Source organism: Pseudophryne corroboree, chromosome 1 (genome assembly GCF_028390025.1).
Source record: "Pseudophryne corroboree isolate aPseCor3 chromosome 1, aPseCor3.hap2, whole genome shotgun sequence".
NCBI classification, from domain to species: domain Eukaryota; kingdom Metazoa; phylum Chordata; class Amphibia; order Anura; family Myobatrachidae; genus Pseudophryne; species Pseudophryne corroboree.
In genome coordinates, this window is record NC_086444.1 from 796,429,181 (window position 1) to 796,452,783 (window position 23,603).

Here is a 23,603-nt window from a genome sequence, read left to right on the forward strand (position 1 = left end):
ATTTACGGATGATGGAGGCCACTGTGCTCATTGGGACCTTCAAAGCAGCAGATATTTTTCTGTACCCTTCCCCAGATTTGTGCCTTGAGACAATCCTGTCTCGGAGGTCTACAAACAATTTCTTTGACTTCGTGCTTGGTTTGTGCTCAGACATGCACTGTCAAGTGTGGGACCTTATATAGACAGGTGTGTGCCTTTCCAAATCATGTCTAATCAACTGAATTTACCATAGGTTAACTCAAATTAAGCTGTAGGAACATCTCAAGGATGATGAGTGGAAACAGGATGCACCTGAGCTCAAATATGAGCTTCATGGCAAAGGCTGTGAATACTTATGTACATGTGGTTTCTTAGTTTTTTATTTTTAACAAATTTGCAAAAATTTAAAATAAAAACTTTTTTCACGTTGTCATTATGGGTTATTGTGTGTAGAATTTGGAGGGAAAAAATTAATTTATTCCATTTTGGAATAAGGCTGTAACATAACAAAATGTGGAAAAAGTGAAGGGCTGTGAATACTTTCAGGATGCACTGTACAAGATGTGTAGCATGTAACTGAAGAAAACCAGCTGTTAATTGGTTTCTGCTAAATCACAGCCACACAGAAAGACATCACCATTGTGAAAATCCAGGTCATGCTGGCTGGTACTTGTAGTTACACAGACGTCAGCTGCTGTAGGGAGCCAAGATTGGGGGGTGGAAGAGGAGACACTGGAGGAGAGATCGGGACAGATAAGGGGCAGAGATAAAGTGACTGGCAGCCGGAGCTGGAGGCAGTGGGGGAAGAGGTCGGATGTCATATAGAAGGTTGCAGGAATACAGGGGAGGGGTGATAGCGCTGACTGTGCCACAGTGCCCAGAGCTTTACTAAAAGGGTGCGTGGTCATTACTTTCTGTTACGGGGGAGCGATCACCCTGTTCGTCCCCCTGTGAATTCGCCAATGGCCTGATTCAGAGTCGTACAAGACAACCTACGTATCAGCACTCGCATGCACACCACGCTGGGTGCAATACACCCATCAGAAACAGGCATCCCATCTGCGGCTGCGCTAGGAGCAATTTGTCTAATGATCAGCTACTGTATGTGCATCCACATGGCCGTCATTCTGTTACTGCCCACAAACACCCATTTCACCAAAAGACTGCTTCATACGTACTTGTGAACTCTATCCATTCATTGATTTCATTTTATGGTTCATGCGCAGTATACAGTTTACCGCAAGATTGTTCCGCATTTCTTTCTTTCTTTTTTTTTTAAATGTTTTTACATGTATATAAAATAAATAATCTCAACTGCACTCACAATTAACAGTGGCTGCCCGTGAGGTCACAAATGGAGCCTTCACCAAACCCCTAAGTGCAACAATACAGAACAATAGGAGTGGCCGCATGTGGCACTACCGTGAATACAAAACTTCTTTAAAAAATTAGCTTACACAGTGAATAAATGGGAATAGTAGTTTCCCTTTAAAACCATAAAATCACTCCGTTGTTAAAACTGGATTTTCCTCTTTTTCTGAAACTCAGAGAGAGACACAATAGTGCAAGACGTGATGACAAATGGGAAGGCAAAGAATGCTTTATTGGTTCCACTCACATAGAGACAGAAGAATCAGAGCATCTCTCCCTCATAGGTTTAATACCCCCGAAACAAGGATCATACCTTCATAACACTAGGGCTTGAAGATAAATATAGTGCAATACTCATAGTTACTGTAAGATTAACATTAAAATTATTTGTATTAAGGGATTCGCAGAACAAATTCAATTCATCCATACTTCTATTCCAAATAAAGAGCAAATCACCAATGTAGCGGCGCTAGAGCACCAGGTCCGCCCCCAACTCACCCGCCCTGCCATACTGTCTGATTTGGAATAGAAGTATGAAAGAAATTAATTCCTTATGCAAATCCCTTAATTCAAATTATTTTAATATTAATCTTACGGTAACTATGAGTTGTAAGGAGATTGTCTTCTTGGATTTATGCATCTATTTAAAGGATAATAGTTTACAAACCCGATTATATCGGAAATCTACAGATTCCAATAGTCTCATTGAAAAGACCAGTCAATACCATATGAACTGGCTCGACGGTATTCCGTACAGCCAGTTTGTACACTCTATACGCAATTGCACAGAAACCGAGGTATACAATATAGAGACTAGTGAAATGATTAATTGTTTTCTAGAAAAGGGATATGATAAGAACTCTCTTATAGAGAGACACGTCAAAAAGTAGACCTTTTGGATAGGACTAATCTTATTTAAAGTAATAAAAATAAAAATTAAAAAATAAATAAGAACGAGGACACCCAATGGGCGTTTTTATCAGATTTTAATTCTCAATATAGAGAAATCGAATATGTGTTTAAGCGACGGGTGGTCTTCAGTTTGCCGGCTGTCGGGGTCCCGGCGCACAGTATACCGGCGCCGGAATACCGACACCGTTTCTTCCTCTTGAGGGCAAAAGACCATGTGCCCGCAGCGTGGCGAGTGCAGTGAGCCCGCAAGGGGCTCATTTGCGCTCGCCATGCTGTCGGTATGCCGGCGCCGGTATGCTGTGCGCCGGGACACCGACAGTCGGCATACCATACTACACCCTAAGAGACATTGGAAATTCTTCACAAGGATCCAATTATAGGTAGTAATCTATATTATATACAGAAGGGCATGTTCCTTAAAGGATAGGCATGAGCATAGTTCCACTGAACTTTCTAAAAGAAGCATCATACAAAGCAAGGGATTTCGGGCCTAATTCAGAACTGATCGTAGAAGTGCTAAATTTAGCACATCTACGATCAGTCACACAGACATGCGGGGGGACGCCCAGCACGGGACTAGTCTGCCCCGCACGTCAGGCCCTGCCCCCCCCCCCCCTCCTTGCACAAGTACAAAAGCATCACACAGTGGCGATGCTTTTGTACTTGAAGAGTAGCTCCCTACCAGCACAGCTTCTGAGCGCTGGCAGGGAGCTACTCGTCACTGTCCAGGTCGCAGCGGCTGCTTGTTACATCACGCAGCCACCGCAGCCCGCCCCCTGTACAGTGGGGGTACACCTACTTTGCCCTGACCACGCCCCTAAAACGGCGGCCAAGCCTGCCCCCTCCCGCCCAGCAAACACCTCTGCCTGTCAATCAGGCAGAGGCGATCGCAGGGCTGATGGCATGCGTCGGTGCACTGTGGTGCCAGCGCAGTTCAGACCTGATCGGCTGCTGTGCGAAAATGCACAGCAGCGATCAGGTCTGAATTAGGCCCTTCATTGGTGCACTATGTGCAACATGTGCAAAGCTACAAAAGGCACCAGTAAAAAAAAAGATTTTACAGTGAAAGACACTAAGTATGACTTCAATGAGTTTATAACTTGCAATTTGAAAAAAGTTAGTATATGCCCTAGAATGCCAGTGCGGCCTTGCATATATGGGTAAGACGACTCGATGCCTCAAGGTGAGACTCTCTGAGCACCTTTACAACATTAAAAAAGCGTTTAGACTCTCACTCACGCTCAGCTCATTTTAAAGAGATGCATGGCTGCAGTCCAAGTGGCATCAGGTCTTTTGGGGGGATTCAATAAATAAGCCCACATGGCGCAACAAAGATGTTGATATTTTTTTAACCAAATCAGAGATGCGCTGGATCTACAAATTGGGCACTTTGTTGCCACTTTGTTTGAATAGTGACTTTGAACTCATGTAGTTCCTGCAATTTTAATAAATTATTTTTTAAGGTGGAGCCTCTTCTATTTTTTCTCTAAAGCCTTCTTATTGTAAATATATGTGTATTGTTTTAATAACTGTGTTTTGAATACATTGTATTTTATGTCTTTGAAATAAATTTTATTGAATTTATGCTCACAATCATGTCTGTTAATTGTATATTGATTTTATTTCTGATTATGTTATTATTTGTTTTTTATGCTTGGACTTTGCTATGGAGTGATTAAGAAACTTGTCTGACTCAATATAAAAATCCCTGGGCTGTAAACAAAGACTGCGATGTACCCTATGGAAGAAATGTGAATTGCGGGCCGTGGAATGCAAACAGGAAGTCTGGAGGTGACCGTGGAATGCATGTACGTCACTTCCGGAGACAAAGTTCACGCAGTACCGCAGGAGTGTACTCTTGCAGTCTCGATTAGTCTGGGTATATTGGGGATGCCCAGGTGCAACAATGTTTCATGCTTCTGATGAAGGATACCGATCCGAAAACGCATTTAAGCAAAAGGGACTTTTTGCTCATTGGATTCCGCAGCCGCTAACGACCAGGAGTGCCTTTTGACTGACTTCTTTGCCGTCCCAGTATCCGGAGCCGAGGATTAACATCAGGCTTCTTTAGGACTCCAGGGGAGAAATGTAATAGGGTGTGAGAATCAGAAAGTGAAAGATTTTGGTCAAATTCTCCTGTTTTTTTAAAGTGGCAATCATTTACATGGCAAAATCAGCCTGGTTTTCCCATATAAATGATTGCCACTTAAAAAAACAGGAGAATTTGACCAAAATCTCTCACTTTCTGATTCTCACAACCAATTACATTTCCCCCCAGGTCTTTTTGGGCAGGCGTGGCTTCCAGTGGGATTAACCATTGAATTGGTGATATATGCTCTATGTTTGTTTTTCTATGTGAGTGCATTTGTTTATTAAATATCTTTTTTTTTTTATGAAGCGGTATTGCACTATATTTATTTTCTTTAAGCCCTAGTCAGTGATATAATCCTTGTTTCGGGTTATTAACCCTATGAGGGTGAGATGCGCTGATTCTTCTGTCTCTATGCGAGTGGAACCAATAATGCATTCTTTGCCTTCCCATTTGTCATCACATCTTGCACTATTGTGTCTCTCCGAGTTTCAGAAAAAGAGGAAAATCCAGTTTTAACAACGGAGTGATTTCATGTTTTTACATGTAGACCACAAATAATGGACAACTTTATTTTTACAGTCATTTATCTCTCTGCAGTTTAACATGGTTTGCCAAGAGACAAACGTTTTTTTTTTTTCTGCTTTGCTCACAACTCTGCATCTTTACCCAGTATATCTTGCAGGGTAGGAAGAGGGCATACATTATTTTCCATATGTACTTCAAAACTTAGAACTGCGAGAGTCAAAATTTTCAAATATAGGATCCTGGAGCAGTTATAGTCTGTATGTGGATGTAAAACAGTGTTTTCCAATTCCAGTCCTCAGGAATCCTAAAACAGTGCATGTTTTCCAGATCTCCTATTTGATGCACAGGTGAATGCATGATGGGCTGACATTTTTAAATACCCTCAGGTGGAGCTTAATTATTTTAATTGTGATACTGAGGAGATAGAAACATAGAAACATAGAATTTGACGGCAGATAAGAACCACTTGGCCCATCTAGTCTGCCCCTTTTTTTTTTTTTATCCTTTAAGTAATCGCTACCCTTTTTGAACCTTAATTCTTTGTAAGGATATTCATATGCCTATCCCAAGCATGTTTAAATTGCTCTACAGTCTTAGCCTCTACCACCTCTGATGGGAGGCTATTCCACTTATCCACTACCCTTTCTGTGAAATAATTATATATAGAAATGTGTAACACATGCACTGCATACCACCTACTTCAGGTCCAGGGGATTCAAGACTTTTTGGGTGGAGAGGGGGCGGATCTCCTGCACTGCGGCCAACTTCCTAGTGAAGTGGGCAGGTCTGGTAGAATAATACAGAGAATAGTGGGTCAATAGGGAGGGGGTGGGGCTAATATGACGCAGGTCAATGAGAATCCTATAACTTTAGTCTCCCTCCCTCCCCATGGACCTGCAAGTCACAGAATTTTGCCACAATGGGGGTGGTACCTAAAGATGTAAATAGCCTGGCCTGGCGGACAGAAAACAAAGTATGAGGACTGGAATTGGGAAACACTGATGTAAAGCATTCACTACTCATATTAGTTACTGCCCTGTAAAATATAAACATGTTTGTTTGCTAGCAGACTACTTAACCTATGACTAATCTGTATTTTGTGACCACTTACATTGAAAGCAAACTATCCGTCTCTGTGATATTTGCATCCCCATCTAGGATATTAAAATAAAAATAGTTAAGAACAACAGACATACAAGATAGAATAATTTTAACTTATTCACTTGTTACATTATTTTTATGTATTGTAAAATGTATGTTGCAGGCGTTGTAGATTCGAGATATATTTCTAGGAGATTACTGTCATAAGTGTCAGCCATTTTGTGGACTGAATAAATATTAGACTGTAGCCCATCAATTCCCTGGACACCAGTACTTTATGAATATTGGTCATGAAGTTCCTCAGCAAAGTCAATTTTCTTCCTGAATAGAGAGAGACTCTATAATCATGTCTATTGCTAGTCCAGTAAACACAATGTCCACCCCTCATGTGCTACTGCATACTGTGTGTTTACCATGTGGCCACACTAAACTGCTGATTGCAGACATACACAAACAAACAAGTACTCATATGCAGTATGTTATAAAAGTGATACAATTTGCTCACTGTGGGGGAGATGTAACAAGCCTTGGAGAGAGATAAAGAGGAGAAGCTGCCAAAGCAACTGTCATTTTATATACTGTGCTAGATAAATGATAGCAGCTGACTGGTAGCTATGGGCAACTTCTCCACTCTATCTCCAAGGCTTGATACATCTCCCTCTAATGCATTGAGAAGATCCAAGTTCAGGAATTGGACTTTGAGTACATTATCAAATAATGAACACACTGTGAAAGTGATAACTTATAACCTTAAGCATGCAGAGTATGTGTTAACTGTATCTGATTTTCAGTGTACAAGTGTTTATTATGTTTATCTACATTTTGTTGTTTTTAAGGGTCCTTTGCCATAGAACCACTAACTGTGGTATTACATTGTTATGGTGTGGGGTCCCGGGTGGCCAGTGCAGAGACAGTCCATCAGGAGGGCAATGCTGGACACTTAAACTTCCCCTGCGTGCACAACTGATGTGTACCTACAGACTCACAAATTTTAGGATTTCCTCACGCATTAACAGAGGGTAGACCATTCTCCCGGATCCCACACAATCTTCTTGTAAATTGAAGGGAGGAAATCCATAAAGTAGGGAAGCATGCTTGGAATTTTGCTACATATTTATAAAAGCTTGGACAGAGATAAAGTGGGGAGAGAAAGTGCAAACCAATAAGCTCCTAACTCATTTTTCAAACGCAGCCTGTAATATGGTAGTTAGAAAGCGGATCGGTTGGTACTTTATCTCTCTCCACGCTTTGATAAACCTGACCCACAGTTTGAGAATGTCACAGATAACTTACGAAAATCAAAGTGAGAATTATCCTGCCAGAACAAGAAATGTTAAAAAGAATGATTATGTTGGTGAATTGGTTATCAAAAGTTGCTCAATAGCAGCCTTTGAATGGTTATCTACTGATAGTGACACAGTAAGTTGTTGCCCAATGCCGGAACTAGTAAGTGGCGGGCCAAGGTGCAACAATATTCTTTGGGCACCCCCAGCCAGCAACTCGTACCTGCGCTCCCCCATTCCTGTGGATAGCAGTTACTCCTTACCTATATGACCTACATATAATACAGACAGTATTAATGACAGCAATGCACTGCAGACAGGATTAGTGACCTACATATACCACATACATTAGTTACCACAAAATACTACAGATAGTGTTAGTGACCCCCCCCACATACTACAGACAGCATTAGTGATCCCCACATACTACAGACAGCATTAGCGACCACCGTGTAATTAAGATTACGGCATTATGGACCACCGTATACTACAGACCGCAGAATCCCAATTACAGGTTATTGAATGCTTATTCATAATGTTCTGCTGGTTTGGGGTTAGGGCCTTTACAGGGAACAAAAGTAAATACCCACAGCAAACACAAAGTTATTAAAAATATTGTATTAAATGACCTTCAGGCTGTGTGTATAAGGTATATATGAAACATAAATGCATTCTGTGCTTAGACTTAGGTCCCATCCCAATGATATCTCATTATGGTATGCAATTATTCCAAAATATGAAAAAATCCGATATCGAAAATACTTCTGGGCCAAGCATTTTGGATAAGGGATACTCAACCTGTACCAGAATTCCAATGGATCCCAGTAAGAATTTTTACTCTACCTCTATCTCTACTCCTAACCTCCCCCTCCTGCAGCCTAACGTTAACCCCCCTCCCCCGAACCCCAACCCTACCAGCCCCCACAGTCTAACCCTAACCCCCTGTTCTTGCCTCTAGGATCCATCAAAATTCTGTTTGGACTCCACCAATAAGGAGTCAGATAGATTGTGTACAATTGGAAGAAATTACGGACCATTATTACCCTTCCCAGGAGTGGTCGACCAACAAAGATCACGCCAAGAGCAAGGCGTCTAATAGTTTGCAAGGTCACAAAGGAACCCAAGGTAATCTCGAAGCAACTGAAGGTCTTTTTCAGATTAGCTAATGTTAATGTCAATGAGGACATTGAACAACAATGGTGTGCATGGCAGAATTGCAAAGAGAAAGCTGCTACTCTCCAGAGAAAACATTGCTGCCCATCTGCAGTTTGCTAAAGATCATATGGACAGCCAAAAGACTACTGGAACAGTGTTTTGTGGACAAATGAGTCCAAAATAGAGCTTATTGGTTTAAATGAGAAGTGTTATGTTTGGAGAAAGAACACTGCATTCCAGCATCAAAACCTCATACTGTACCATCTGTTTTGCTGCATCTAGCCTAGGATGACTTGCCATCATTGATGGGACAATGAATTCTGAATTATACCAGGATATTCTAGTCAGATATTCTATGTCAGAACATCTGTCCATGAGGTGCATCTCAAGAAAAGGCGGGTCTTGCAGCAAGACAACGACCCAAAGCACACAAGTCATTAAACCAAAGAATGGTTAAAGAAGAATAAAATTAAAAGTTTGGGAATAGCCAAGTCGTCACCTTAAATCAATCTAAATGTTGTGAAAGGACCTGAAGTGAGCAGTTCGTGAGGAAACCCACCAACATAACAAAGTTGAAGCTGTTTTGTACAGAGGAATGGGGTAATGTTCCTTCAAGCCAATGTTAAGGACTAATCAACAATTACTGAAAACATAAACATGCAGTTATTGCTGCACAAGGGGGTCATACCAGATATTGAAAGCAAAGGTTCACATACTTTTGCCACTCACAGATATGTGATATTGGATCATTTTCCTCAATAAAGAAAATGAGCACATCTATTTTTTTTTTGTCTCATTTGTATGATTTGGTTCTCCATCTGCTTTTAGGGCTTGTGTGAAAATCAGAGGCAGTTTTAGAGCATTTTTTAGCAGAAATATAGACACACACACAGTAGATTAGTCAATAATAGACAACGCACACACACATTCTTAAGAGTTATATAAATAAAAGCAACAAACAAGAGCATTTTACCTTTATTCTTTGGTATTCTGCTATCGGTTTCCTGCTGACCTGTAATATACAGCAAAGACTTATAATATACTTGTACTCTTAGAGATTATTATTAATGCCTTGTAAGGCATCACAAAGTGGGAAAACTAGATCATAATTTAACCATTGACAAAAAAAAAAAAGTATACAAAGCATCAAAGGAAGGACTCTGTTGCTCATGATAGAGTTTTATGATTTACGGGAGATGTACTAAGCCCTAGAGAGTGATAAAGTGGACACAGATAAAGTACCAACCAACCTGTCATGCTACAGGCTGTGTTTGAAAAATGGTAGTAAGCAGCTGATTGGTTGATACTTTGACTCCCAGATTTATCAAGTCTTGGAAAGTGATAAACTGCACAGTGAAAAAGTACCAACCAATCAACTCCTGTCATTTTTCAAACACAGCCAGTGACATGGCAGTTAGGAGCTGTTTAGTTGGTACTTTATCACCGTGCAATTTATCACTTTCCAAGGCTTGATAAATCTGGGCCAAATTACGTCTCTCCACTTTATCACTCTCCAAGGTTTAATACATCTGCCCCCAAGTGAGAAAAGGTCTCAACTGAAACAAGAGGATCAAGTGTGGCTCAGGGTCAGAGTGTAGCAATGTGAACAGCATAGGTTAGTGTCCGGACAGCTGTAAAAGAAATGGGTTTTCACAGAGTAATTCAACATCATTTGAAGGCTGCTGAGGGGAGGGGTGAGTCTGATTTGGCGTAGGAAAATCCATAGGGGTGAAGCAGCACAGGAGAATCTTGTAGGCAGGATCATAGGTTATCAGTGGTGTACTGAGGAAGCTGTATTTTCAGACAGTCTGAAACTGTAAATGCCAGATTTAAGGAGTTTTCAGTAGTTGAGTCAGGACATGATTCGAGAATGGACTAAAGATGGTTACATCTTAGGGATAAAAAGTTAGAATTCTAACAATATTTTAAAGATGGAGATGACACGACAAGGGAAGGGACGGAGTGTGGGAAATAAAGGACAAGTCAAGTGTGACACCAGCCATGGGAGAAGGAATAAATTGTGGTGGTGGTGGCGGGGAGGGAGATTTGAGCGGAGGTGGCTCCTTTGGAACAAGGTAGGATAATAAGCTCCATTTTGGACATGTTGAGCTGTAGGTTGCATTCAGGGATGTGGATGTAGCAGAGGGTGTAGTATGGTATGCCGGCGGCCGGGCTTCTGGCGACCAGCATACTGGCGCCGGAATCCCGACCGCCGGCATACCGACAGCGTGGCGAGCGCAAACGAGCCCCTTGTGGACTCGCTGCGCTCACCATGCTCGCTATTTATTCTCCCTCCAGGGGGGTCGTGGACACCCAAGAGGGAGATAAAGTGTCGGTATGCCGGCTGTCGGGATTCCAGCGCTGGTATACTGTACGCCGGGATCCCGACAGCCGACAAACTGAAGACCACCCCTAGCAGAGAGGCAATTGCTTACAAGAAATAGTAAAGAATTAGAGAAGTCAGGAGAGGAGATGTAGATTTGGGTATTGTCAACATATAGATGGTACTGGGAGCTGAATTACAGTAGTTCACCAAGATAACAAGTGTACAGTGAATTAAAGCAAATACCTGAGAACAGAGACTTGTGATACTCAGACAATGGGACTGGAGCAGAAGATGTGCCAGAGGTAGAGACACCGAAGGAGCAGCTGGATAGGTAGACAAGTGAATAAAGAAAATAATGATGTCCTGATTGCCAATGGAATGAAGGGTGTGCAGAAGAACAGCACAATCAACATCAATAATGAGTGTAATAAAGTATAGACTTTGCTGTCAGAAATCATAATTTGGAGACAAAGGAGAGTAAAGAAAAAGGGAATATTTGGAAAGAAAGTCTGGGTCAAGGGTGGTTTCTTTAGGATTGGTGAAACTAGTATGTGTTTAAAGGAGGATAAGAAACTTCCATTTAAAAGATACATGTTGGAGAGGTGAAAGCGGTGGGGTAGATGGAGCAGAGATATTGGGAAGAAAAAAGTTTGAGGTGGTATATGTACTCATGCATTATATGGCAAGTAATGTAATTATTGTATAGATTAAATCCTCAGTTACTGTGGCAATGAAGTAAGGGTAGGCAGAGGCATTTGTGAGAGGGTGTGTGGGGTCTGGCATAAGGAGATATCTTATTAAATGAAGGAAACAGTGTCATTTAAGTATCTGTCAGTGTCAACGACTGTGAGGGAGAACTGTGGAAGGAGCTCAGGGGGACAGAGAATGCAGTGAAAAGTGGCAAGGAGAACTTAGATTTAGAAGTCTAGGTTACGTAAAACGACAAATTGTGGACGTACCCCTTGAGTTGAAAGCTCCACAAGTTGAGAAACTATACTCTTTTCCCGGATTTAGTCTCATTACTTTCCGGACAGACCCTGTATATTCTAAAATAAATATGTATGTATCTTGGTCCAAAACAAACAATGTCTATTTGGTTTACAGGTTTACATTATGATATAAAAGAAGTAATGAAGACTGCTTTTGCCTTATGCATTGATGAAGTGAAACTGTACAACAGTTGTACAGGGAACAATTCTCTGAACGGTATTACAGTTGGGATTTGGAATCAGTATTCAGTAGAATGCATGAATCAGAGGCAGGGTAGATACAGAAGTAGGGTAGATCCTTGGGGTTGTATTTGCCATATGCTAATATACATATAAACGCTACGTCTCGATAAAGAGTCAGCTTTCATAGCTTATAATTGGTGATTTCTCACGTCATCAGTATTCATTAGGTAAACTTGCATATTAAGAAGAAGAATACAATCGTTACTGGAAATTAAGGGGTAAATTTACTAAGACAGGAGTTCTATTTAAGATGGGATGTTGCCCATAGCAACCAATCAGATTCCAGATATTATCTTCTAGATATTTTATTGGTATCGATAAACAACTGAATATCCATTATTATCATCATCCTAGTTTAGTACAGAACTGTAGCATTAGAAGTTATTATTTACAATAAACACAGATATACGAATAAAAGAAAAAAAAAAACATTTCTGCAAAATAATCTTTAAATCCATATGCAAATTCTAAACATGTATTAGGAAAAATAAATAAAGGCAAACTAAACCCTACTTCAGAAGTGTACTGACAGTTTAGAATTTAGCTTACTCGTAATAGCTTCAACAATGTTGGTGGTTGCTAAAACCACCTCCCGGCGCTATTTATCATCAATTTGGAAAAATCAATTATATGACAATTCTCCCAGCTGCAAATGCTTGGAGACTGGTTTATGGTCTCAAGCAATTACATAAAAAATACAAAAAAACGCATTGCGCTTGGGATAAAAATGTATAATTGTTTGATACCAACGGTATCATAAACTGCACATATACAAATGCTAGGAGACCTCTGCTTTAGACAAACATACAGTTGATTTTATTAAAAAGCACATAAACATGTCTCTAACTATTTTAAAAATACTTAACACAATTTAAGCATAAAATGAATGAACTGCTGAGATTGCTGGTGAATAAATATAAGTGGAAACAATGTAACAATCACTTTATAATTGTTACTAGTATGGTTGATACTTGCAGCAATAGGTATTTAGAAACATACAGTGTCCATGGGCTTGATAATGTGAAATAGTTTATGTTCCTTTATAACTAAAACAAATCCGGTGTCCCGGCTATTGTATTAAACTTGTGACCGTGTCAGTCTTACCCTCACTGGGCAATGTTAGATTTCCTCCTCGTTTGTATCGTAACCTCGCCTTACTCCAACTGCCGCTGGTGCTGGCATCTAACCCGCTGTTAGCGGTGGTGATAATAAGATGTTCTGTAATCTCCCCTCTTTCTCCGGTGGTGAAGACGTCACCGCTCCGGATCGAGATGGCACACTGACAAGAGGGGGAGATGAGGCTGGGTCTATTTACCACTACGGGTGCTCCGTAATCTCCTCTCTTTTCTCCGGTGGTGAGGTTGGTAGGTTTCCACGGTCACCGTAGCAGTAACAGGTAGCAGCGTATTCTGTATAGCCCACGGCACATCCGATGCAGGTAGTTAGGTGGCTATCAACGCGTTTCGTCCCACAATGCACCGGAACTGTCTCAAGACTGCTACTCGTGATAACTTGACAAAACATACGCGGTAGAATTGTTCAGATTAAAAAAAATCTACATCCTGGTTGCAAAATACAGTTAAAAAGCTTATAGGGGAAAATCAACTGATGCCGAACGGAATTGCCCGGCCGAATCTGCATGACACTCACCACACGTTACGGTGGCGGGATCTCACTCAAACGTGTTTGCTACCCCATAGGGTAGTGAGCACTTTTTGAGTGAATAGGTGAGCAAATCATCAGGGTGAAGGGTGCAAGTCAGGCTGCCACTGCTGTCATTTTAAACACCGCAGCAACCGCAGGGACCCCCCCCCCCCGTTGTCGGCAATTGAATTCCCCCCTAAGTACACATATTCTGTTGCTGGAGGTACATTACGAATTTTAGTCTACCCAGGCCCGGAGCAAGGTTTCTCAGTACCATAGGCAAAACTTCAGCCTACAGCCACCCACAACCACCACCAATCAAAGTCATATTAGGCTTGTGGGGGCATCGGGCAACCAAGTAGTGGGGACCCCCACCACCAATAAATTGATCCCCTCCTACCATAGCCACTACTACTATGCCCCTATATAATAGCAATAATATTACAGGGATGGGGGCATCAGTTTTATTGGTGGGGGCTCCCACACCTTAGGTTGCCCCAGATATAGACACGACAGTTAGCATGTGTGGGGTACACTGGGGAGGGGGGGCAGTAGGGACACTGGGGGTGGTTCCTGTGCCATCTATCAGCGACAGGCAAAGCGCGCGCGCACAAGAGAGGGCCAGGAAAGAACTGGGCACCAGTGAGTTACCGGTCAGGACCCGGGGGTCATGATTGGAGAAGATCATACCCTTGGATGAGATCTTCTTTCTGCTGGAGCTGATGTCCTCTACCGTTCACCAGGCAGCAGCCTGGGCTGGAAGATTGGGGAAGCCGAGCACTGATAAGCTCCACTCTGGCCAAGGGAAAGATTGAGACACTCACTGGGCTAGAAGGTGAGCAGACAGAAGCAGTGGCGGAAGTACCAGAGACAATGAAGTTGGTAGCCGTCGGACTCCAGAAGTAAAGGTGGCACCTTCTCCATTGCCTCTGGTGCACTTCCATCACTGTACTCCAGCCACTTGCAGCAGCTGTGCGCGACCCCTTACACCCTGACTGCCTGGCTCCCACGCCCTGAAACAAACAGAGAAAGGGAAGGCGGGTTTGCTGGAAGTGTGCTCAACCCCTGGCACCCTGGCTGCTGGCTTCTGCATGCTCAACAAACAAACCAGCCAACCCTACTTCCCTTGCCCTGTCCAGGAGTGGCAGTGGTGTCCGCAGTGTGGGGAGCAACTGGTGAGAGAGAGAGAGAGAGAGAGAGAGAGAGAGAGAGAGAGAGAGAGAGAGAGAGAGAGAGAGAGAGAGTGTGTGTGTGTGTGTCTATAACAGCTGTAGATATGCCTCAATAATCAGTACGTACTAACACAGCACTGGCCACAGCTCCTCCGCTTCTAATTATAGGCCCTTTAACACTTTCTGCCCCAGGTCCATGACAGAGGGGGGCTCGGGGTATAGAACACTCGCCCCCCCCCCCCCCCTTTAATTGGATATGGCTATTGGTGGTGAAATGGGGGGCACCGTCATTTCACCTCCGGACACCTGGTATGAATTTATGCCCCTGAGTGGAAGGGCTTTGCAGTTGATGAGTCTGTGGTGCTGCCGGAAAGGAGCCGGCGGGATCGGGTGGGTGCAGAGAGAGCCAGTGTACAGGCAATATGTGGGGGATCCCATTGTGTACCAATAAGGGTGGAGCACTTGAAGCCTTGCCACTGGCAAATAAATGGAGACAAGAAGTCAATGGATATGATCTCTGCTTGCTGTGTAGTGATGTTGTAATGGTAAGGGGGCTATATTTAGTGGATACTATAATGCACTGGGGACACTGTAATTTTGCATAATCTGAATTGGAGACACTAATGTAAACTTTAGGCAGTATGGTGTGGCATAACCTTAACTGTGGACACTGTTATATTGCATAATCTGAACTGGGAGCACTATACTGTGTCATAATATGAACTGGGAGCACAACATTTTGGCATACTATGAACTTGGATCACTACAATGTGGCATATTGATAATTTGGATTACTACAATGGAACATACTATGAACTTCCAGCCATACAATGTGGAATAATGGGACACTGTGTGGCACAATGTGAACCAGAAGCACTGTATGGCACAATGTGAACCGGGCAGAAGCACTGTGTGGTACAATATGTACCATGGCATTGGTATAATGTTAACTAGGGCAGTAATGTGGGGCATAAAATTAACAACATTGCAGAGAGGTAATTATCTATATGTAATGGTGCATTGGCGCAGAGGCACATTTAAATGTTGCTTTGGGGCCCACAAACTTCTGGTCACAGGACAGGTTTCTCAAAACAAGGCATATTTATTAACTGTAGTTGATGTATGTAATAATGTAACTATTCTCTCCATATTGCCATAGCAAAAAAAACTAAAATAAAATAAAGAAGTTCTGTTCCTACAGACTGATATATTTTACTGTAGTAGTACTGTACATAGCCTACATATAAATCATCACATTTAAATTGTTCCTGTAATTTTTCCTTTTTTCTTTTCATTATTTATATTATATATTATATGTACAAAAATAATGGAGAAACACATCGCTCAGCCAATCTGCATTCTGGATGCATAAAAGAATAACAGCTCATGCCAAGGTAGAAAATGAATAAAACAACTAATTAAATCAAAGTTTCTAAAAATAAGTAAATAAATAAATGTGGTGAAAGAGAGAAAGTGAATAGATATCTAGAAAACATATTGCAACATTAGGTTGTAAATCATCACCTGTACAACGGCTACTGGGGAATACGTACTGTTGTTGACACTCTCTTTAGGGAGGTAATCTGAACCTCCACTGTAAATGCACACACCTATTTCCAATGCCCTCTACCAAATACTGGCAAATGCAAGTGGCTGGTAAAAGTAAGAAAACAAAGCATGAAAAGAGAGAGGGAAAAAAAAAAAGGAATACATTTAACAATGCATTTCCTGGCTGCCCTATATGGGAAATGGAACTGCTGTGACAGCCTACGGTTACTGACAACATACTTTTTACAGTATATTCCAGACTCACATAATACCACTGACCTTACATTACGGGGTACCCGTTACTTACTACACACCGGCACACTCTGCACTCTCACCGGCACATTCTGCACTCTCACTGTTGTCCCCCCCTCAGTTGATATGAAAGCAATGCAGCCACTGCTACAGTACATGCATTTATAGTACATCTACCTGTTAGCTAATAATTCCGTGCTCTTTAAACCATAGCCTGTTACCCGCTTACCATCAAACACACCTGTTGATTGGCTTGCCATGGTAACCAGTCGAGCTTTCTTCCCGTTCTCCCGGTGCAGCAGGGATGTACAATATAATGCTCGGAGAGTGTGTAATAGCAGCACACTAGTACCTGGGTTCCCCGATGGGCTGTGGCAGCAGGTGAGTGAGGGTTCTTTTGTTACTATTACTTCCTGTAAACAGCAGTCTCCACCCAGCGGGCTCAGCTCTCCACCCTGCCTGCTGCTCTCGTGCTCTCCCCCTTCTTCCTTTCCTCACAGACTGGATTGTCCCATAGTAACTTCAGCAGCTTTCTGAATCTTAAGCTACAGATACACCGCTGTTGTTCCAGAGCATTATTTTTATCATGCAAATACTGTGGATGTCCCTTCACCCTTTACTAGATTACTTACAGCAGCTCAGACTGCAGGGTGTAACACACCTAGTAAGAAGTTCCTGAAAACCTATCTGCATCTGCAAAGTTTATGACAGTGGAAGGCATCTAAGGGCTACATTAAAAATAATATACATGCACATTTATACTGTATTCAAGCACATTCTTTTTAAAAATCGGTTTTCACTTGCTGCCTAGAAGCAGACAAGTTCTCTCCATCAAAAAAAAAACCAAGATGGAGTATCCAGTAATGGTAGTAGTAGATGTACGGTGTTTTGGTGGTAAGAAGAAGGGAGTAATGTATTTTTTTGGAATTTAATGGAATATGCAGGGGGTGTACTGCTGACCCTCCAACATGACTCTTTCTGCCAGGTACAAAATTCTCTGCTTCTGGACTGGGACTGGGGAAACACTGGAATGGTCCAGACCCCATAACATCTGACAGGACCTGCTCCCTGCAGCGAACTGTCATTCTGGAGCTTGTAGTGCTTATCCTCATCCGGGTGGTGTCATGTCCAGGAGAGTTCCTATGACAGCTGTCACCAGGGAGGCGGTGAGGGAGAGATTACGGCCTCCCTGTATGGTCCGGACTGTTTCGGCTATTGGCCCTCATTCCGAGTTGTTCGCTCGCTAGCAGATTTTAGCAGCATTGCACACGCTAGGCCGCCGCCCTCTGGGAGTGTATCTTAGTTTAGCAGAATAGCGAACGAAAGATTAGCAGAACTGCTACTAAATAATTCTTTGCAGTTTCTGAGTAGCTCCAGACCTACTCACAGATTGCGATCAGCTCAGTCCGCTTAGTTCCTGGTTTGACGTCACAAACACGCCCTGCGTTCAGCCAGCCACTCCCCTGTTTCTCCATACACTCCCGAGTTTTTCCCTGACACGCCTGCGTTTTTTTAGCACACTCCCGGAAAACGCTCAGTTACCACCCAGAAACGCCCCTTTCCTGTCAATCATTCACCGATCAGCAGTGCGACTAAAAAGTGCCGCAGGATCTACAGCAAATCTACTAAGTTTTTAGTTAAATAACTAAGCGCATGCGCCCTGCGTGCCTTGCGTATGCGCATTTTGCAACAAATCGCAGCATAGCGAAAATCGCCAACGAGCGAACAACACTGAATGACCCCCATTACCCCATCCCTGCACCATTCAGAGAGGTTGTAATCTCTCCCTCCCCATCTCCCTGGGGACAGCTCTCTTCTGGCAGGACACCCCCTGCACAGTGTTGCCAACTCTGAAATTAAAAACAAGCAACCGATGACTGAAAAATAAGCCCAAAACAAGCCCAAACCAATCCTAAAAAGCCCAAAAAAAAGCCCAACTCAAGTTTTTTTTTTTATATATAAAAACAAACATTATTGTTTGTCTTATTAAAATACATAGAATTATTTATATAATCTGCCTTTAAGGTCTTTACAATGATATTTATAAGCACAAAACTGGCTTTTAAAGAATACTGGAATTTTTATAAATATTATAGTTAGAGTTGTGAATTTAAGATACTATACTTTCATGTTTCCTCTAAAGAAAAATCTCAAGTGAAAATTGCCAACTGTATATACTGTATCTGTGGTCATTTGTATTCACTGAAATATTTATTCGATGGAAAGATAAAACAAATAATCTTACAACATCCAACTTTGTACTTCTATTACATAAATAAAGAGGCCAAATCAAGGTAACAAAACAAAAGATTATTAAGACAATTCAAAATAATAAATGCATATATAAATATTAAATAGTAACTCAATTTAATAAATAACAAAGGAATTACTGAGAGGTAAAGTGCATTGCAGGTGGCATACTATGTGAGGTAAAGTGCATGGCACACTGTGTGAAGTATAGTGCATTGCAGATACCACACTGGGGGTCATTCCGAGTTGTTCGCTCGTTGCCGATTTTCGCAACGGAGCGATTAAGGCAAAAATGCGCATGCGCATGGTACGCAGTGCGCATGCGCTAAGTAATTTAGCACAAAACTTAGTAGATTTACTCACGTCCGAACTAAGAATTTTCATCGTTGAAGTGATCAGAGTGTGATTGACAGGAAGTGGGTGTTTCTGGGCGGAAACTGACCGTTTTCTGGGAGTGTGCGGAAAAACACAGGCGTGCCAGGATAAAACGCAGGAGTGTCTGGAGAAACGGGGGAGTGACTGGCCGAACGCAGGGCGTGTTTGTGACGTCAAACCAGGAACGAAACGTGCTGAGCTGATCGCAGTGTAGAAGTAAGTCTCGAGCTACTCAGAAACTGCTAAGAATTATTTATTCGCAATTCTGCTAATCTTTCATTCGCAATTCTGCTAAGCGAAGATACACTCCCAGAGGGCGGCGGCCTAGCGTGTGCAATGCTGCTAAAAGCAGCTAGCGAGCGAACAACTCGGAATGACCCCCACTGTGTGAGGTAAAGTGCATGGCACACTGTGTGAAGTAAAGTGCATTGCAGATGGCATACTGCGAGGTAAAGTACATAGCACACTGAATTTCAAAGGTTTTATGTAAAATGGATATACTGTAAGCAAATTCATCTGAGCTGTCTCCATCGTCTATAGAAGCTTCCATGTTATACATTCCTGAGTTGAAGCGCTGAAGCATATTGGTAGTTGGTTTAAAATCCTTGCAACAAATACCCAAGCGTCTTAAACCATATCTGACATAAAGAATACCACATAAAGTGGTCCTAAATTGCTTCACTGTTGTGTGTCTGGTCAGTGTCTTTGTTGTTGTCATCGTTAAAAACAAATTAGCCCTACTGAATACACACAACCAGCAGTTGGCAACAATAGACATAATGAATGACTCATCATCATTTCTTTAAGACTCTATTCATCCACATGTCTCACCTACAGTATGTCTGTGTGAGGATCTGTGTTATATGGATGAATGACTAATTATCTCTGAAAGTCGGTGTCAGTGATACCTAAAAACAAAAGAAGCCCAAAAACAAGCAGCAAAAAAAATTATAAGCCCAAAAACAAGCAACAAGCAACCACCCAAAAAAATAAGCAACCAGAAGAAAAAACAAGCCCAATTCCGCTTGTTATAAGCTGAATTGGCAACTATGCCCCTGCACAGGGATGAGCACTACAAGCTCCAGAATGCTGCAGTAAACTGGTCCGGTCCGGTGTTCCGGGGTCCGAACCGTTCTGGTTTTTAATTAATCCCTCCTGGACTTTCCTCTTAATGTATAATCGCATATGTGAGCTGAGCAGGGCATACATCCCAACGCATACCTCCCAACATGACCCCCTCCAGGAGGGACAGAATGCTCTACTCCTGGGCTTCCCTCTTAATTTATGGTTGCCATCACCTGTGCTGAAACACCTTTCTTATCCATTAATCTGGTGCTGACAATCATAAATTAAGAGAAAAGTCCAGAAGCAGAGCATTGTGTCCCTCCTGGAGAGGGTCATGTGGGGAGGTATGCCAACATTCCCAGTAGTAAGTACAAATATTCTGACTGCTTAGAGGCAAGAGATGTCCTGGCAGGAAAAATTTGTTAAATAGATATGAAATTGTTATAAGAAAAGTGCCATTAATCTTTGCGAGAAACATGCGATTATTGATAAATAGACTCCTAAATGATGCAAGATTGTGTCTTGTGCCCCTCCTGTCTCTTGTGTGCGTTTACCTTTCCTTTATGTCCCAACACCAGGTTGGACTGGCCCACAGGGGTACAGGGGAAACCACCGGTGGGCCCTAATGCCTGGGGCCCCACCTCCTCCTTTAAGGATCAGGTTCTAGACTGTGCAGTTGAATTGCACTTGAATTATGCATTATACATATGTTACCTTATACTGCACAGGGCTATGTTATATTTTCTACAGTGGATTTCTAGTATTAATCTGCTACATTATCCTGCATGTACTAGCAGTATTTACAATATATATTTATCATGAGGCCCAGACCATGCAACCCAACTAGAGACTGTCCACGCTCCTAAACATGGGCCTCTACCACTGCATTCCCCCAGTGGGCCCTTCATGCCCCAGTCCGACACTGCCCAACACTATCCCCTCATATCTCATATGATGGAGGTACCTCTCCCATATTGGGGTATATTTACTTAACAGCGGTTTTCGAAGCTGTTCATCGTCAGATCTGGCTGCAGTAACTTAAAATGGCAACAATATTACATGCATAACAATCAGCGACTTTGAAAAGCAGGCACTTAGGTAATGTACTTTCTCATCTCTGTGGACTTATATTTCCCCTAATACAGTGCTTGGAATGTACTAAAAGCAAAATGCAGCCAAAACTCTGTTATTATTGGAGTTTTAGCCGCATTTCCCATATAAATCATGCTCTGGAATGCAATACTTTCCAGAGCTTGGACCCATTAGGCAATGTCATCCAAAAAGATCCCTTCCAGTGTCCCACGTGGCTCGCAAAGAAACAAAAGGACTCCCAGTCATACGCGGAGGTCCTATAATCACAAAGGACAGCTCCCGATGCGATTGGGATCGCAATTCTACTTACATATAGGCGTTATTAACACTGTTATATATGCAGTAAGTAGCGGGATATATCACATCTAAAATGTGAGGCTTGATACATCCCATCATAATTTCTCCATTTTTTTTTTTATTTATTTTTTTTTTTCATTTTTCTTATTACTCATGTCTTGCATGTGTACAATCTCCTTTCCCTCGTTTGTTTATGCTCTGTCCACTGTTGTCAACGGCTTCTCAGGTCACCACTCTCCTTAGCTGCTCTCTGTGCCTCACTCCCTACTTCCATTGGGGGTAGGTGGTGACTAGATTTTAAGAAAATAGTAGTCCAGTATAGTTAGATTAAATGTATTAAACATTAATTCATTTGCTTGCCTGCAGTACATCAGTTACCACCCAAAGCATTGATAGTATTTGGCAATATAATATATGACTGTATAAACGTGAATAGATTCAGATGGAAAGAAGAGAATTGCACTTGCACACCCTAAGCACTACTAATCATAATTATAACAAACTGTGCTATTTACCATCGAGCAAAAATTAGGTACTAAGCATAATTTTTGGCCAAACAATATGGGCCCACCCACAGCATCCAGGTGACCTGATCATTAGGTGGGTCCTTACCATTCTAAGGCTCGAGTCCAGGGCGCGGGACCCCCCAGTAACACGTTACTAGGTGCCTAATGCACCTCAATTAATTACAGGGTTTAATAAAGGCAGCATAACCTGAGGATGTTTGACTTATCCACAAGGAGTGGAGCAGATGCCCTTTACAGAGCACTAGCAAAAATAAGCACATATCTGAAGATACTGAAGACCCAGAAAAACTGGAATTTCTGGATATTGCTCTGCTGGACAGTGTTTTTTTTTCTGTGAAGTACAGAGGCCCTGATTCAAAGTTGTATGCAACCCGATGTTTCCGCAGCTGAGCAATAATCGTCCATCTACGTGGAACTGTGCATGTGCTGCACTGGCCTTGCGGCAGAGGTTACAATGAGGATTTAATCACAAAGGGATTAACAGCAAGTGAGTGTCTGGGGGAGGTAGCAGAGTGTGGTGGAAAAAATGCAGGACCAGGATGTATGAGTTTGGCATCGCTAGCTTACAATTACTTGCAGTACCCACAATTGTATTGGGGGCTCCTCCCTCCTTCCGTCCATGTGTGTAATAATTAACATGATGATCTTAGCAGTGTTTTACAGTCTAACCAGTGCTTTTTTATGGTAGTACTCACCGTTCCCACCTAAGTGGTGGCTAAGACATGTTCAGTGGGGAATGCTTAGTGCTTCCAGTTAGCCATACCGCCTACAACTCCCTCCACATCTAAAAAGTTTTAAATTGTCATCAGAGGCGTCACCAGGTGTGGTGACACCTGGTGCGCACCCCTGATGTACAGCCGCGATCGCGGCAGAAAAGGGGGCATGGCCTTACAGATAGGGGGCGTGGCTTCGCGGGGATACTGGTATCGTCACTCTGGGGGCGTGCCCAGCATCTCCGGAGATGCTGGGCTTCCCCCAGAGACGGTCTCAGTGTGCTGTCGGCTCCTCTGCTATGACAGGAGCCGGGTGCTGTAGCGGAATTTCACACTGCAGCACCTGGCTACTGTCACTACGGAGGAGCTGACATTTGGTGTCACCCCCTCCAGGTGTCACACCCGGGTGCGGGCCGCACCCCCCGCACCCGCCTTGTGACGCCACTGATTGTCATAAATGCTAGTGGTATGTGCATGCAGAAAATCATCTGTAATGGTTAGTGGTCACTAAGCGTCTACAAACACTGGGGCAGATGTATTAACCTGGAGAAGGCATAAGGAAGTGATAAACCAGTGATATGTGAAAGGTGATAAAGGCACCAGCCAATTAGCTCCAATATGTAAATGAACAGTTAGGATCTGATTGGCTGGTGCCTTTATCACCGTGCACATATCACTGGTTTATCACTTCC

At 42.5% G+C, this 23,603-nt stretch overlaps 1 protein-coding gene across 5 annotated transcripts in view; it reads right to left on the bottom strand.

Moving 5' to 3' along the window:
* The window catches only part of CASP6 (caspase 6), a 52,613-nt gene extending 35,519 nt beyond the window's left edge, over positions 1–17,094 (bottom strand). Inside the window, exons 1-3 of one of the 5 annotated variants that reach the window (XM_063918744.1) lie at positions 16,676–16,703; positions 9,392–9,430; positions 5,991–6,033 (exon numbers count right to left, since the gene is read on the bottom strand). In XM_063918744.1, coding sequence (XP_063774814.1) covers positions 5,991–5,992 — 2 coding nt within the window. In that variant the 5' untranslated portion in view covers positions 5,993–6,033; positions 9,392–9,430; positions 16,676–16,703. Of the gene's footprint in view, positions 1–5,990; positions 6,034–9,391; positions 9,431–10,987; positions 11,066–16,619; positions 16,642–16,675; positions 16,704–16,821 lie in introns of those variants that run through there. The other 4 variants (XM_063918725.1, XM_063918707.1, XM_063918717.1 and 1 more) reach the window with 4 other exon arrangements.
* Positions 17,095–23,603: the final 6,509 nt, after the last annotated feature.